The sequence below is a fragment of the Fopius arisanus genome, unplaced genomic scaffold (assembly GCF_000806365.1).
Source record: "Fopius arisanus strain USDA-PBARC FA_bdor unplaced genomic scaffold, ASM80636v1 scaffold00003, whole genome shotgun sequence".
NCBI lineage: Eukaryota > Metazoa > Arthropoda > Insecta > Hymenoptera > Braconidae > Fopius > Fopius arisanus.
Window position 1 is genome coordinate 1,140,522 of NW_011887742.1, and position 16,788 is coordinate 1,157,309.

At 38.1% G+C, this 16,788-nt stretch overlaps 2 protein-coding genes across 5 annotated transcripts in view; one reads left to right on the forward strand and one right to left on the reverse strand.

The window, feature by feature from the left end:
• The window catches only part of LOC105269035 (Pigment-dispersing factor receptor), a 19,086-nt gene extending 5,811 nt beyond the window's left edge, over nucleotides 1–13,275 (forward strand). For 3 of the 4 annotated variants that reach the window (XM_011309023.1, XM_011309015.1, XM_011309006.1), the window contains exons 2-15: nucleotides 2,601–3,038; nucleotides 3,104–3,205; nucleotides 7,437–7,603; nucleotides 8,217–8,320; nucleotides 8,385–8,529; nucleotides 8,604–8,706; nucleotides 9,207–9,324; nucleotides 9,385–9,454; nucleotides 9,740–9,825; nucleotides 10,031–10,211; nucleotides 10,683–10,797; nucleotides 11,474–11,567; nucleotides 11,928–12,347; nucleotides 12,467–13,275. In XM_011309023.1, coding sequence (XP_011307325.1) covers nucleotides 2,924–3,038; nucleotides 3,104–3,205; nucleotides 7,437–7,603; nucleotides 8,217–8,320; nucleotides 8,385–8,529; nucleotides 8,604–8,706; nucleotides 9,207–9,324; nucleotides 9,385–9,454; nucleotides 9,740–9,825; nucleotides 10,031–10,211; nucleotides 10,683–10,797; nucleotides 11,474–11,567; nucleotides 11,928–11,940 — 1,413 coding nt within the window. In that variant the 5' untranslated portion in view covers nucleotides 2,601–2,923 and the 3' untranslated portion in view covers nucleotides 11,941–12,347; nucleotides 12,467–13,275. Of the gene's footprint in view, nucleotides 1–2,600; nucleotides 3,039–3,103; nucleotides 3,206–7,436; nucleotides 7,604–8,216; nucleotides 8,321–8,384; nucleotides 8,530–8,603; nucleotides 8,707–9,206; nucleotides 9,325–9,384; nucleotides 9,455–9,739; nucleotides 9,826–10,030; nucleotides 10,212–10,682; nucleotides 10,798–11,473; nucleotides 11,804–11,927; nucleotides 12,348–12,466 lie in introns of all 4 variants that reach the window. The other variant, XM_011309029.1, reaches the window with a different exon arrangement.
• myd (mayday) lies at nucleotides 13,261–15,687 on the reverse strand. Its single transcript, XM_011308994.1, has 5 exons — nucleotides 15,392–15,687; nucleotides 14,668–15,220; nucleotides 14,347–14,610; nucleotides 14,092–14,276; nucleotides 13,261–13,687 (listed from the first exon to the last, which is right to left on the reverse strand). The coding sequence occupies exons 2-5, from the start codon at nucleotides 15,095–15,097 to the stop codon at nucleotides 13,508–13,510; spliced, it is 1,059 nt and encodes a 352-aa protein (XP_011307296.1). The 5' UTR covers nucleotides 15,098–15,220; nucleotides 15,392–15,687; the 3' UTR covers nucleotides 13,261–13,507.
• Between the last annotated feature and the right edge of the window lie 1,101 nt (nucleotides 15,688–16,788).

Consider the following 16,788-nt stretch of genomic DNA (forward strand, 5'->3'; position numbering starts at 1 on the left):
TAATGAGCTTAATTACATAATCTAGAATATTCTGAAATACTTGATTAGCTACTAGTACCTCATTCCCATGCTAAACGGCAGAAGACACTGTAAATGTATTTTATTTGTTTGTTAAAAGCATTGAAACAGTTTGCAGGATATTTTATTATCACGAAGGAAAATGATCTCGAATCGCTCATTAAAATTCAGACTCAGCGTCAAGATCTACTGGTTAACCAATTGATCGATTGATCAATGGAGTTAGAGGGACATTGCACAAACGTTCCCTAGTCCTTTGTACTCAGGAAAATGCATCATTATATTTTCATAGAGCCCAAAGTACGTTAATATTGTCCCAGCAAGTTTCCAATATCACTCATATTGAACATTCCATTTCGTACATTTTCCATTTGTGATACGAGTGGCTCTTTGAGATGACACGGCCACTCGTAGTAACTCGAATTGTGGAAATATCTAGTCACTCAGAAACTGATACAACTCATACATTCGAGGAGTTGAAAACTCTATCTTTTATGATTCATCATTCTTTGATGGAGGAATTCAAAGAGAAAAACCTACCACTTGCACGCCAGCTAGGGATGCAGAGACGATGCGGCCAGACGTTGGCCTTCTCATCTCGTCTGTACATCCGCTGAACTCCAGTTTTATATATTTTTTTTTTCGGGTATAAATAGTCAAGCCCACGTGCAGGAATGGCAATTGAGCATCGAGAACTCGGTTATGTACTTGAAAAGATAGTGCAGCTTATATTGACGGCCATATTCGATATTTATGGAATTTATTTATCTTCCGTTGGGAATAAAAGGTCTTAGGAGATAAATCCGGAGGTTTTAAGGATTTTTCACACTTTTTTAAACAAATTCCCGATTTTTTATTTTTCTGGCAAATTGTCGGTGCGATGAATAACGTTAAAAATTATAATGTTGTTTTCTGGACTGTTAAAAAGTTTTATAAAACCGTTCAGTATGAAGAGGACAAGGTGTACAACCTCGAAACATCGTTAGCTATTAATAAATAATTTAAAAATGCAAAAACCTCATATTTTTTTAGGTCAATCCCATCGATTATTGCCAGAGAACTGGAAAAATTTGAACTTTGGTCGACAGTCCTGCATAATACCCTCAATTTTTATATTTTGATTATTAATTCAATAATTAATGCGTATCTCCATAACAGTAAAATTGCCAACTAATTATCGATGCTTGAGAATAATTTCCGTGTGAGCCCGAACGAATCTCTCCAAACTTCTCCATGTCAGCAATTCTTCCACAATTTTATATTCAGACGAATTCCACAAGAGTTCCATTCAACTGAAACCCCCGGAATCAAGTGAAGTGAAACCTAGCATTTTTTTCACCGAGAAAAATAGAGAAAATAAAAAAACAAAAAAAATCATCTCCTGGAAATGAGTTTCACCCAGCGGCTGTTCCACTAGAGCGAAGTATTTCCGAACAATCCCCTGATGAACGGCAATGATGATGTTATTAGTAATAACATTTATCACAACACTTGAACCCCTGGAAACTTATCTCATCTGACCTACTCAGACTGTCGAAACTTTCGATCACTTGATGTGCTAATTTCCCCACTGAATCATATCGCAACGATTCAGAATTACTCTGTACATATTCATTTCACCCCACTCGTGATTTTCCACTGTTCTGTTATATTTCGTTGCACTTTATTACTCCTCCCAAAGAGGTTGAAATTTTCTTCAACCGGAAGCAATCAATGCAAACTTAACCGACCCAGAGAGTTTAAAGTGGAGACCCCGGGAATTTAGTGTTATTAAAATCTCTTCGACTCGAGATTTATCCCCAGATAATTCAATTTTTTTATATCTATTGAGATATATCACTTCAGCGGAGTTGTGAAGTAGTCTCCAGAGAATACTGTACGATAATATATTCAACTTGACAGTATGGAGAGCCCTGACAAGCCATGTACATCATTCCTTTCTTGTTTTCAACCCCTCGAGCCAACCTCCTGCCACTCCCATTTAACATCCTGTAACACAGGGATTCCATGCACCATTCAACCCCTGTCTGAGAATCCTATTACTGGAGAAACCACAAATAAGGATAGACATTGGCTCACATATTGCAAATAAAAGGCTTTTCTTCAAGGGCTGGAGAACTATTCGGGTAGAATTCTCCAGGAAAAGTCCTGATTCCTCCAATTCGGTGGAGATCCTGCGGCTTTATATACCTTAATCGAAGGTGCTAGAATTATAATAGAATATTTACGTTATCCCGAAATTTCCTGAGAAATAAGAATCAAGCGATATTTATCTTGATTTGTCACACGGAGAACATTCCAGACGTTGCGCGTTAAATGCAGAAGAAATTAATATTGTGATTTGAACCTGAGGTTTTATGAGTTCGATTTAGGTACTGATTAGGTTCTGATATGGCAAATGATGTCTGCAAAAATAATTCGATTTTTACAGCATTAATTAATCGAATATCAAGTCTGACTTGATCCGAACTTGATCCAGACCCGAGTGAAATTTCCACTCGGGACGTTTATGAATAGAAAAATTTCTCAAATTTCCCTGAATATTTCTGAATAGAAAATTGACGAGAATAATTTTCCTTCAGATGCAGGACAAATGCTTGAGGCATGCCAGACCCGAAGAGACGATCAGAGGCTTCCCATCGTGCATCAGCTGCTAAAGCTGAAGAGAGACAAGTTGCACTAGGACATCTTGAGGGAATTAACGGACTTGAGTTGTTATAAAGGAAGTTATTCCCTGATAGCACCACATAACGCTCTTAAGGTTTCTTGCAAAAAGTTCGCCCCGTCAGAGGACGAGATTGTGGTGGAACTCCTCGAGAGTGCCTGGGAACTCGAAAAATAGAATAAAAAAAATGTTAAAGTACTGAGAGTGGAGTAATTCGAGTGGGGGAGGGGTGAAGAATCGATGATGGGCGATCTTGTGAGTTCCAACAACAATTCAGAGGCCAGCAGAGGACGACACAACAATACAGAGACAGGCTGCAACCTCAAGTATCAGGATTTCGTTGTGCCTGATGGAGGTAAGTTAAAAATTTTTTTATTCTGGCACTCTGAATGAAATTTATTGATATTTTGTGACTTGCAGAAATCTGGTGCGAGTACATCTGGGACGGATTCCTCTGCTGGGCACCAGTCAAAACATCCACCACTAGTCTCCAAAGGTGTCCACCAACATTCGTCGTCGATGGTAAGTCTCCCTAATTATTCCTCTTTATAAAAAAAAATACTGGGTAATCAAACGACTCGTTTTTTTCCGCACAATTATGAATCGCAAAATTGTGAGGTGTTGATAGCCCCAAGTGGATAAATTTCATTGAATCAGATTGAGTTTAATTGAATCGAAAAGTGAGATGAAATGATTCCGTCACGAGGTGGGTGCATTTCGTCCAATTGCTCTAATAGAATGAGGATGCATTAATGATGATGTGAAAACTGGTTTGCAAAAACTCTCGGCAAAGGGATTATTTTCAATGACCTAATTCCTGGTGTACGTTTTCTCATCGCAGATCAGGTCAAAAAAAAAATAATGAAATTCTCATTTTGGAATTGCTCCAATGAAAAACACGTGGAAAATGTAGTTAGGTATTGATCACACATTCCGGGCAAAAGCCCAAAAAAAAATCGGTCCCTCGGCCGCTCGTCAAATTCCAATACCCGCGGTTCGCCGCGTAAAAAAAAATCACCTCCCCCGGCACATGCTGATTTTTTCTATCGCAACGGGAGATCCTCGGGGACGAAAATTGTCACACTGTATTCTGATCTAGTCATGCCGTACGATTTTCATTCGCTCGTGCAGGTGAATAGTTCCTGGTGATTTCTCCAAAACGATGGAAAAAATTCATGAAAAGATAACTTTCGTTGGCTTCGACTTATTGCATCGACAGAACTTCCCTCTCAGTGTTCTTTGAACGCCTCGGAATATTAATCGTCTGCACTTATCGGGATTTTATTGTGAATTAACCAGTTCTTGCCGATATCTTCTCGTTTTTCATATATTTTTTTTTTCATTTCCGAGCCATTGCGGAGTGGATTGAATTTTCCCTGATATTTTTTTGAAAATTTTGAATTTTTCAATTTCAGTCAACACCTCCTTGATTTTCATGTTCTCCTGATATTTTTTTGAAAATTTCGAATATTTCAATTTCAGTGAACACCTCCTTGATTTTCATGTTCTCCTGATACTTTTTTGAAAAGTTCGAATTTTCAAATTTCAGTGAATACCACCTCGATTTTCATGTTCCCCTGTGATTAAAATCGAATATTTAAAAAATGATTATTCCATTGGACGACCTGTAAATTTTCTAGTGTTGAGAATTTTTTTTTAGTTTCCTAGAATTTTGAAAAAACTTAAAAAAATGAGAAGATATCGATATCAATATTTAGTTAAAATCTCGAATCTGATAATTTTCAAGGGTTAAGGGAAATTCCAAGTTTGACGGATGAATTTGCAGGAGAATTTTCAATTTTCCGAGAATTTTGGTAACCGGAAATGCATTCCGGATAAATACGCATTTCGCAGAAATACTCCCGTAAAAAAACATTCTGCAAATAGATTGATCAGAGCAAAATCCAACAGTTGGATTAATGAAGAAGTGTAATCAACGCTGAACATGAAAATTGTCGATATGAATATCGCCGATAGCGTGAGAACATGGATTTTCGCTCCATATCCAATCGCAGATTCTTTATAATTGGATTTACAATTCGAATCACTTTCTGCCGGAAATGGCCAGAGTGGCCGAGAGTTTCCATTTCCATTTGAAATATGACTGAACAAAATATTGTGCATTGAATTCGCTATAATAATGAATTTCGTAACTCTCTTTGATTTTCATGCTCCTCTGATATTTTTTTGAAAATTTTGAATTTTCACATTTCAGTGAATACCTCCTTTATTTTCATGGTCCCCTGATACTATTTTGAAAACTTTGAATTTTCAAATTTCAGTCAATACCTCCTTTATTTTCATGTTCCCCTGATACTTTTTTGAAAATTTCAAATTTTTCAATTTCAGTGAATACTTCCTCAATTGTCATGCTCCCCTGATACTTTTTCAAAAATGTCGAATTTTAAAATTTCTGTGAATACCTCCTCGATTTTCATGTTTCCCTGATACTTTTTAAAAAATTTTGAATTTTCAAATTTCCGTGAATACCTCCTCGATTTTCATGTTCCCCTGATACTTTTTCAAAAATTTTGAATTTTCAAATTTCCGTGAATACCTCCTTGATTTTCATGTTCCCCTGATACTTTTTCAAAAATTTCGAATTTTCACATTTCAGTGAATATCTCTTCCATGTTCATGCTCTCCTGATACTTTTTTGAAAATAGAAGACAAATTATAAAAATTCCGTCTTAAGAGGTTTATTTATAAAAGTCGGAGGCATCTCGTGTCTCGGCAGAACAATTCGGTGAATTTAAAGTAGAACCATTCTACGATGTGACAACAGTCTCTAGTTTCTAGTAAGTCCTCGGGAATTCCCGAATTCGAAACTGCATTGAAAGTCACCGAAAACTCGCATTTGAATTTTTTTGCGCAACCTATCATTTCATTCTCCAGAGGATTACAATCCGAATCATTAGCTCGTACCGTTGGAAGTTGTCCACTGGGTGGAGGAGGTGGAAAAGAAAACGAGGTGAATATACAGGACACTCGGAGAAGACCAAACAAAGGGAGAACACTTGGAGAACACTCTCTCGTTTTGCACACAGTCCATTCCTCCTCGTCTCAACCTCTCGGCTCATCCTCATTTTTCCACCGAAAATTGCCCGTTAAATTTTCAAGTTCTGTAAAATTGCCTCCGATTGACATGACCTTCCCTGAACCACTCGCGCCTGAAAAATTAATGAAAAGACCACGAAAACCTGGGACCCGACAATTTTTTCAGCAATATCAAGATTTTCCCTGATTTTTCCCAATTGTATCGATGAATTGAAAATTCAAGTATTCGGAAAATCGAGGAATTAACTATTATCGGGGAAATTAGGAGATGAGAATTTAATTTAGCTCGGGGGAATCGACTTGCCCCCTTTGTGTAATTACCTGCACTTGAAACAATGCAAGACGCGAATTAAAAAAACTCCCTCTTACCTTTGACCATGGTGACAATGAACAAGTAACCGAATGCACCGAGTGTCCATTGAAGAATGCCCCGTATTCCGGTTACCTGAGGCACTCGACCTATTTCGAGAAAGTGAGCTTCGATTGTTCGATAGTGCACGATGCCCACTCCATGGAACGAGTGCAATGCACATCCACGTGACCCATAATTTAACGAATATTCGCCGAATCGTACGTCTTCTCCAAGGGTGCACCCTAATCTAGGGTCGCGGTGATAATTATCCCAGGGAAATTGTTTCACGATGCAATTTACTCCCCCAGTTAAGCAGGATCTTGCATCGTCCCGTTTTCCTTTTTCTTTTAAAATTCCAGAAAATCCTGGATCAGATTGACGTTCAAAAATATACCGGATCTTCCGGTCCTATAATTATTCAATACTCATCAATTTTTATAAATTATTGCTGACGAAATGGAAATGGAAATTTTTTACAAGCTTATCGCGAGAACTTAAACAAATTCTTCCACTCATAGTTACAAATTCAATTAATAAAAACATTATTCAATTATGTTATTGTTATTATCAATAAATTACTCTAGACTCTCTGTTACAATCGTGCAATAATTTTTCTAAACTTTAGAATAATTCATAAAACTTGAGAAAAAAAAACTGGGAAATTATAACGAACAAAATACAAAAACGGTAAATTTTGTCGATCTAATCAACAATTCGATAAATAAAAAAAATCGTGAATTTCGGCCGAAAGGGGATATAACATCCTTAATACCACGTTATGTTCAGGGAGTTTATAATTGTCCATTAACTCTGTAATTTTTGCAAAATAAATAAATGAACTCCGAGGACTCCAACTAGGCCAAAAAGATTTTGCGCTGTGGAAAAGCTCAGGGAATTCAATGATTCAGGAGTTGAGGATCATGAATTTCTAATGACGCGATGGTAATATCGGCGTTGAGATAAGAATGGAACACTTCCATTGTGTCAAGATGCAGTTGAAGTCTGTCGTGATCGCAGCGGAACGACTGCACTATTTTATAGAACCCACATTCCCAGAAGTTTCAGTGCTGAATTCGCTGGGGAAACTATTTATGCAGTGCACGCAGAAGAGCGATTATAGATGTAAATTCCAGGGACAGGTTCCGGGGGAATTTCGAGTGGAATCGGTTGATCACGGAGATATTTACTGCTAACAATAAAGACAATTACCCCGGCGGCAGTATTTTTTTCGGGTTAATTAAGCGATTGTTGCGTCAAAAAATATACTACTTTGTTTTTGTTCCGCTGGGAATATGTCTGCAATATTTCCGGCCACACCAACTCGGGTTTTCTTTTTAATTATAGAATTTGCGGAAAGACGATGCAGTGAAGAAGGAAAATGGGGAGGACGCAGTGGAGCTCCGGAAGAGCCAGATTTTCCTAATGGCTGGACTAACTACACCCTCTGTTACTCACCGGAAATGCGTTTGCTTCTTCGAAAACTTCATACTGGAGACAAGGCAGCTGCCCAGGTCCGGAAAGCTAGGATTGTATCACATCCTTTCAAAAAAAAAGAACACAAAAAGACATTAATGAAATTAACAGAGAGTAATTCCCCTACGAAATTCAACTACCGATAAATTTCATGAAAATTTCATTTTTCATTTTTCATTTTTTCATCAACAAACTTTCGACTGTTCAGACATTTTCCTAAAATTGCTGTAAATAATGTCTCTCCTGCCCTCTAATGTCTAGAGGACACTCGTCAATATTTTGAAAAATTCGTTAAATTTTATGGCGGAACCTAGCGGATAAACTGCGGTAAAAACTGAAGCCCACTCAAAAGAATTCTCCATCCTCCCCTTTCATTGAGCTCGACAATGTCTATAGACACTGCAGCTGAAAACAGTGAAATCGCCCGTCAACAGCAAGCGACCCAATTCAAGGAATCCATAAGCAAGTCCGATACCTAGAGTGTCGTGATTGTTTTGTGTCGTTAAAACTTTTGGTCCAGCATTCCACCGCAACAGTCCAATCCTTCTGATTTTTCACTTCTGTCAAGTTCATTTTTGCCTCGTAATTTTTTCCACTGCATTATCACGACTGTCAACCAGTATTAAAATAAATTCTGAAAATTGGTTACAGGTGAAACTAGCGATCGCCGAGAAGACGCGCACTCTGGAATTCGTTGGACTGAGCATCTCGTTGGCAGCACTTCTCATTTCATTAGCGATTTTTTGCCGATTTCGGTGAGTTTCCACGGAATGCCGGTGGTATTCGATGGATTTATTGTTGGATCACTAATTTACACAGATCGTTGAGAAACACTCGGACTCGTATCCACAAGAATCTGTTCGTGGCGATGGTTATCCAGGTAGTAATACGCCTGACTCTGTACATCGATCAGGCATTTGTAAAAGCTGATGTGTTTGGGTCTGAACAGGGTATAAATAATACGGTGAGTTTTCTGGGGAATGGAAATGTCAAGCAGGTACACACTCGTACCATTAAATTTCATAATGCTCTTTCCAGCCTGTTCTATGTGAAGCGAGCTATGTGCTCCTTGAGTACGCCAGGACTGCTATGTTCATGTGGATGTTCATAGAAGGATTTTTTCTCCATAACATGGTAACTGGTGAGTATTTCCCTCTATTTCGCCGCCTTTGCGTCGCGATTAATCTCCCGGAAAATATCTCACCGACTTTATGAATTTTACCAAGTGGTGAGGATCAAAAGAATTTCTCTCTCTCGGTCTAGTTTCATATTCCGATGATGAATTCCACTTGTATCTCGGATAAGATGATGCTCCTCTCCCTAAAATTTTCACTCCATTCGATAAACTGATGAATTTTCTATTCAAATTACAATTCTCTCACCGGAATCTATCGTTATAAAAATATATTTAAATGCAGTTCGAATTGGTGACTGAGCTTTTGATAAATTCAAGTTGTGGATATTTTCAGTTTTTTTTTCAGTTTTTTTCTAATTTGTTGAGATTAATTGTAGAGCGGGGAATAATTTGACGATTTACTTGTGGAGGGGAGATCTCATTCTATTCGAGTACATTGAATGCCTCTCGAATTTTATCCTCAAACTACTGCTTACACAATGGACATCTCCTGGGACATCTTCTAGTGACTGTATTCCACGAAACTTCGTACTATCGTATGTATCGATTAGTTGGATGGGGTTTTCCAGCTGTGATGACATTCGCATGGGCTATTGTGACCGCATTCTATTACCATTCGTTCAAGTAAGTGCAATGAAAAATTGTGGGGTTTTAATTGAGTCGCTAATTGTTGGAGATTTTCAGGTGCTGGTGGGGGTACAATCTCTCTGTGTACTTTTGGATACTCGAGGGACCAAGGATGGCAGTTATTTTGGTAAATTTATTCAAACCTGCACTATATTTTCTCGAGAAATCATCTAGAAACGACGCGCATTCTATTTAACTTCTGTGGGCTATGTATTTTACATAGAAATTCTCCGACATAAATTTTTCAAGTTTTCTCACGACATTTTCACTACGCCCATTGAAAACCTCGAGGAGAAAACGTGGAGGAATCTCTATAGGAAATATCCGAGTCAAATGATGTGCGCTGAAAAATTAAAATCTATTGATTTGTCGCGGGTGATATTTTTCAAGCGATTAATTCTTTGATTTCTAGCTTAATTTCTTGTTCCTGATGAATATCGTTCGAGTGCTGGTCGTCAAGTTACGACAGAGTCACACCAGCGAGACTGAGCAAGTGCGGTAATTAATTTTCATTATCTTGTTGAAATAATTTGAAAAAATTACGAGATTCCGGTAGTCGTAGTGAAATAAAAAAATCGAGTGTTGTGTTCTTGAAGTTTTCAATGTTGAAAAGAAAATATTAATGAATGTTAGAGACTCCTCTGAGTCATTAGATGTCCTAGGAATGCGGGTAAATGAGAGAAAAAATCAATTATGCCCTCAGGAAAGCAGTGAGAGCTGCTGTGGTACTGCTACCACTCCTCGGTATCACAAATTTGATATCAATGGCTGGGGTACCACTGGAGCAGACCATGTGGTTCGCCCTCTGGTCGTACACCACGCATTTCCTGACATCATTCCAGGGGGTTTTCATCGCCATCCTGTACTGCTTTCTCAACGGCGAGGTATGTTTTTCCTCCGGTACATGAATTATAATTGGGGGAAGAAAAATCAACGAGAATAATCCAGCGAGCAAACAATGGACTCCATTGTTATTCCTCTGATAATTGTGCCATGAGAATATTCACGAGAATATTCACAAACTTGAAGAGAACCTCTAGGAGTCATGCGGGCATTGACTATTGGATCGCGGTCAACGTTGCGCCCCAATTTTTCGCAAGTCCCTCATTTATCCCATTTTTTTTTATATCTGTTAATTAGAGAATCGATTTACTGACATTTACAGGGAATAATTGTCGTTTGAGTTAGAAAATTCGTTGTCAGATATCGTGGAATAATGATTCCTGATTTAACACGATTTCAGAATTGATTTTATGTGATTTCAGTTCAGTGATAGAAATGCAATTGATATAATTGCTGCGTGGAACTAATCTATTTGATATTTATCATGATTGATTTTCATTATCTGACTTCAGGTGAGACTCGCACTCAATAAAACGATGTCCCTGTACGTGTCTTTGAGAGCTGCTGAACGACATTCACGTCGACAGTCGACATTCAGCGCCTGTCAGCCGCAACGGATCGCATCAGGTATCGAGACCATTTATATCTGAAACAGTGATGAATAGAAGTCTCTCTCAAATTGAAAACTTTGCTCGCAATCGAAGACGAATTCCTCTCGAGCAGCGAAGTTCAATTGGCAAAATCAATATAAAGTACGACATGTTCGAAAAATTTCTACTGAAATTCATTCTAGTAGAACAAGCACTCTTTGCTCAGGCTTCGATTCCTTCGAGTAGAAGGAGAGTCTGCAAATTTCAGATCAGAGAAAAGAGGAAAAAAGTCTTTACTCTGAGGGATTCACAGTTCTAGAAATCATTGAGTGGAAAATTCTCGAGAATTAATGAATTTATTATTCTTAAATTGATGAGGTTTGTTTTACGACGAATTATTAAACGGATTAACGCGAAAAAATATATCGTATCCGTATTTTATAATTGTTTAATAACTCTCAATATTTAATAACTTCTCAATAATTCATCAGTCCGAAAACTCATACCGAAAAAAAAAAATAATACCAAAAATGCTGTCCAAAAGGGGATATAGCCCCCTGAAGAGATTGAGTTTCCGATTTTTCCTGAAAATTGAAACTTTTTCTTCTCAATTCTGTTGCGTGTGCCTCAAATGATATTTAAATGAATAAAAATCGGAGAAGTACGAGAAATACGACACGATAGTCATTGAAACAATTTTATTCCTTGTGCAGTGGTTGAAATGGAACCCAGGGAATTGAGACCCAGCGGATGGTTACGATTTTGCTGTCGTGGTAGAGACACCCCACCCCCCGATCAACCCGCTGAGTGAGTGCAATAGTCCGAGAGGATGTCTTCTACGTTTTTAATGGATGCGAAAGAATTATGTAGAATTAAAATATCTGCCACTGACGTTTCTTCGTCGAATATTATGCATCTCATTGAATAATATTCCCTGTAATAAACGCATGAAAGCACTTAATCAACAGATTCAATGAAATTCCCAGAAAATTCCGCAAAACAAATTCCCACATCAGTAACGAATAATGAAACATCACATAAAGGTACATGTTTTCCAGGAATAAATGATCTCATCATTAAATTAATTGAATGAATTCAGTAATGCAGAAGCGATATAGATCGCAGCAATGGTAATGATCTCGGTACAATAAATTGACAATTTTTCAGAACAACGGTTTGACCTCGGTGGTTTTGGCGTGATCACATCGCCAAAGAGAGACCAGTTTACTGACCAATTACCTCAATGCATACGAACAAGAATAACTGAGAATAAAAAAATCATCATTCATGGAGACAGGCTCATCAATTCGAAGGAAACATGAGGTGCCCAGAAAGGACTGATAGAATATTTCGAGCATTAAACCGTACCATCGCAGATAAGAATAGAGCCATCATTCAAGAACACCCTGGAAAGCATCGTCTTGTGCATTCATAGCATTCATCGAATAAGTAAAGTAATTTTTATAATGACTCATTGGCGCCAGCCAACTGGAAAAGAGAACGAGGGCAATCGAAAAGCCATTTCTCTAAACATAATGGCAAAATCATCCTATAAAATTCACCGAAGAAACTGTTGAAATAAAAATGGTAAGTGGATTTTACTTCAAATTTGTATTATCCCGGAGCAGCAGAAGCGGAAGTTCAATGGAATTTTCTTCCTCATTCCCACGAAAATGCGTTTATCCCTCAAATTTTTTATTCCACAGAACAAAAATCCCTGAGCGATACTTTTTACGTTATTCGAAAGCCGAGAATATCCCGCGGAAAGAAACCATGGAACCTTTTGTCACAGTGTGATTCATTTGTAACGAGAAGAGGGAATTTGATCGGTTGGGTAATGCCTCCTAGACCCGTACCGACTGACGAGGTAATGAGGCACCTCTGGGTGAAGTGAAGTACAATGACGGAGAATAAATAAACCCCGAAGGATAAATTTATCCTTGTGTTTTGAAACGAGTAGTTCGAGCTTTCGTTGTGATTTCTTCTACAAGACGCTGGAAATTTGTACGCCTATTTATTCTAATTGTACGAGGCATATTTTCATGTGATTACTTAAAGATTTTAACATAATTGTGAAAATATCGTGGGAGATTATTGATAAATTCATGTGATTAAATGCCTAGATATTGATCGTATTCAGTGTATTTTTTCAGGTGGAAATTAAAATGACCATCGTCGATCGATGCCATTTTAGGATATAATTGTACGCATGAAAAATCTTGGTAAAAAAAAATGCATTTTCCTATGTGCGAACTGTCCTCACTGTCAAGTGTCAAATAAATAGAGATGTTCAAAGAATAATAATAAAAATATGACGTCACCTGACAGTCGTAGAACGGTCCTAAATTAGTCGTATGGCGAAATAAAAATGACGATTTCCCGATGAGGTTATTCTGTGGGGAAATACACACGGTACACGTGAAATTGCAGTGGGATTTTTCATAAACCTCAGGTTTCTTAATTTTATAGGCGTCAATGATTTCCTCGGACTGTAAATAAAGTATGTAAACATTTATTGCGTTGTCAATCAATCCCTTTCGATGGTCTACTGTTGAGTAGGAGCATTCATCAATGGGCAGATGTAGATACAGTTTTTACCATCGATTAACATTAATACATTCGTTTCAAAGGCAAATCAATCATCTAGTTGAGTCGAGTAGAAACTATCACAGACATTTTCCTATTTCACGGAAAATCCACAAAAAAAAATTGAGATTGCAGTGTTACTTGTTCTATTTGATGACGTCTCATCGGAATTCATCGTGAAAACTCTTTTCAGTGTCAATCATTTTACTGTCGAGGAACAGATCCATTTTACTCAGCACCTCAGACAAACTCAGGGTCTTGTCGTGATTTATATCCGATACCTCGATTAAATGTTGCGCCTCTTGAATGGCGTGTCTTGGATTCCTCGGATCGATGTACATCTGGAAAAAAAATGAGAGAACGTCAGGTGGAGAGATGAGTATATTCACTCGCTCTGGGGATTATCAGAACATTATGCCCATCGATACGATGGATATTCATGAGACTTGATGCACGATATCGGAATTAATGTAATGCATAGTTCGTTAATGGAGGAAAATGGCGTTTCAATGCCCCGAGAGGATTGTGTACCATCCGAAGAGCTAATTGATCACTTATCCATGAAAAAGGAATTTAATTCAGTTGTTGAGAGATGAGAGAGGAATAGAATATTAATCAATTGGTTTTCAAGTCTATTCCAGGATGGAGGGTGCTGGGAAAATAACAAGAAGTTCTTCTTTGCAGGGCGGAAAATGAAAGAACAACAAAAACAGGGATAATTACGAAATTCAAATGAATTTATTACCAATAGCTCAGTCCTGTCAGCCTTTCCATCTCTGTTTTTATCAATGAGATGCCGAAATTCCTGTCTCCTGTCCTCACTTCCACCCACAGGCTTGGGATTTTGCTCCTCATGAAAGTCTAATCCCATTCCGTCCGACGGTAAATCAGCGAATTCGTTCTCCGTCAGTTGCTCGTCACCATCCCGATCTAATTAACCGCACCCCATTACTGGACACTATTAAGGGGCTGATGACAAGAGAGAGTCTAATTAACTCACCAAACTTCTCAAACAAATCCTCAACCATCTGCAGTAGAGCACGATGACTGCTCTCAGGGTGAGTGAATGCGAGAAATTCGTCGAGTGCTAATTTTTCAGGATCATTTCTCGCTGCTTCAATCCACCTTGCTCTGTCCCTCATAATACTTTCTTTCATAGATCTAGGTAGTTGCGAATGTTTCTTGTCATGGGATACGATATACTTTTCGGAAAATCCGTGGGATCGAAGGAAGTAGGCGTGATATTCCTCCCACGAGACTTCACCTGCAATCAAATAAATAATTCAGTTCAATTCAACATTTATCCCTGTATTTTCCTCACCATTTCTGGGCTGACTGTCGATGGCAGTGAACAATCCAACATTATCCCGCATTGCCCGATTTATGTGGTCAATGATCTTGGCATGAATCCACTTGGACAACTCCTGAATACTCAATTCAAGATTCTCATCGGTGTCGGCTCTTCTGAAAACATCCTCGAGGAGGAGCCGGGGATTTTCCCTGTTCTCCCTCTCCTCGATCTCCCGGATGATCTGGGCATTGGCGTCACCATTTCTGCGTGACGAATCCTCACTCCTTGATTTCACCGCTGAATCCACCTCTGCCACGAGATCCTGAATTTTTTCCCTCACCGGACTCTTCAGTCTCATCGTGTTGTTGTATTTTATGAAGAGAAAGCACACGTAGATGATTAGAGGCACGAGAATCGTCCACCGGGTGATCCGAATGAACCCGAGATCAGGTCTGCGCATGTTATACTGGAGATATTGCCCAACTTTACAGTAGAAAGTCCATTGATCGCGGCCAGTCGGACATTCATCCACTCATTCAAGTCTGATTATCCTCGGACCGTTATCAGCACCGAGAAAATCTCACTGAAATTGCCATGATTTTTTATTTCATAATTACAGCAAGAAATAACAATAAAAACAAAAATACATGCGATTAAACAAATTTCTATTCCAATAATATAATAATAATATTCATAATAATAATAATAATAACAGTAATCATAATTTAATTATTTTTGATAATTGATTTTTTACCTTTGGAAATTTATATAGTTGAATTAAACAGGGAATTAGTCATGATATTTAATTAATTGATGGAGAAATAATCGAGATAATTATATCGCGTATCAATGGCGTGCGTTGGGAAATTTTTCAAACTTTTTGCACGGTGCGCGCACTTTTTATTGCCATATTGTTTTTATCAACGCACATCTGAAGGACGGAATTTTGGAATGCCTCACACATGCCAACTTGTTCTGGAAACCTCCTGTCAATGTCTACCTGCCACACTGACAGCCCAACCAAAACACAACAAATGGCTACCAGGTGTCAGCTGGAGTGACCCAGTAATTACTACATTACGTGGAGTGCATTGATTGTTCGTCGTTAGGAGGGAATTGCACTTGTGAATATTTTATTTGGTGGTAATCCATTGGGCGTTAATTGAGGGATCAATTATGTGCTCCGTCAATAAGGAAGAGAGTGGATTATTTTCCATCAGCAGGTCCTCGATTAATTTTTTCTGTGTTATCAGTGATAGCCTCTGCAGCTGTTTGCGCGCGCAGGAAAATTTCATATTTTCAATTTTCAATTGAATATTTGATGACTCAATAATAAACTGTTGAGATATACCTGGAGAAATCCATTCGGTTATCAGTAAATAAAGAAAAAAGAATTCCGACGCTGAGAATCATAAAATAATTCCATGGAATTCTTGGATTTTTATTATATGCAATGAATTCGGATTTTTCGCTTATTTTAGAATTCCAGACAAAAAACGCTGGTATCACACATCTCATTAAATCGTAGAGTACATATATTATATTTAATTCGTCAAAAAAATTGTAACGCCTACGAATTTGAGAATAAATTTCTACGGATCGGGGAATAGTGAATAATGGGGAATTTAATCCGGTAGGAATGAAAAAATTCCTCTGAATACCATAAATTTCTTTGAGGTAAATTTTTTTCTCCATCTTCGGTAGAATTTTCCTTCCAGTGGACAATCGCTGGCTGGAAGATCTCCAGGAAAGTGTTAGTATACGGAAATCCCTGGATTTTTCACACGCACCGTAGCAACTTGAGTTGCTGGAAGCAAGAACCTGGAAATTAAAAACGTTTAACGACTGTGAGAACGCCTCAGTAATAGAATGTCGTTGGGATGAGAAGTCTTAAGGACACAGGCATTGGATGAGCTAAAAAGAAATCCCGCACGACACGCACCAGAACGTAAGACAGAGTAACAAGAGGGATTTGAGAAGGAGTAAATAAACGATTGGAGAAAAATAAAAAAAACTAAAAAAGATGAATAAATAAAAGAAAAAAAAAAGAGCCGGAGAAAATGTTTGAGGAGTAGGGACTGGGGAGTATTGTGCGATCTCCAGTCACTGGCCCTAGAGATGCTGTTTCTTGTGGCTGGAGATTTCCTGGAG

What these genes read in the sequence shown, in the direction of transcription:
- myd (XM_011308994.1), bottom strand. Translation starts at nt 15,097, where the DNA reads ATGCGCAGACCTGATCTCGGGTTCATTCGGATCACCCGGTGGACGATT. An exon ending in CGACAGTCAGCCCAGAAATG is followed by an intron (nt 14,611 to 14,667) that starts GTGAGGAAAATA and finishes ATTTGATTGCAG; the next exon opens with GTGAAGTCTCGTGGGAGGAA. An exon ending in GGATTTGTTTGAGAAGTTTG is followed by an intron (nt 14,277 to 14,346) that starts GTGAGTTAATTA and finishes GCGGTTAATTAG; the next exon opens with ATCGGGATGGTGACGAGCAA.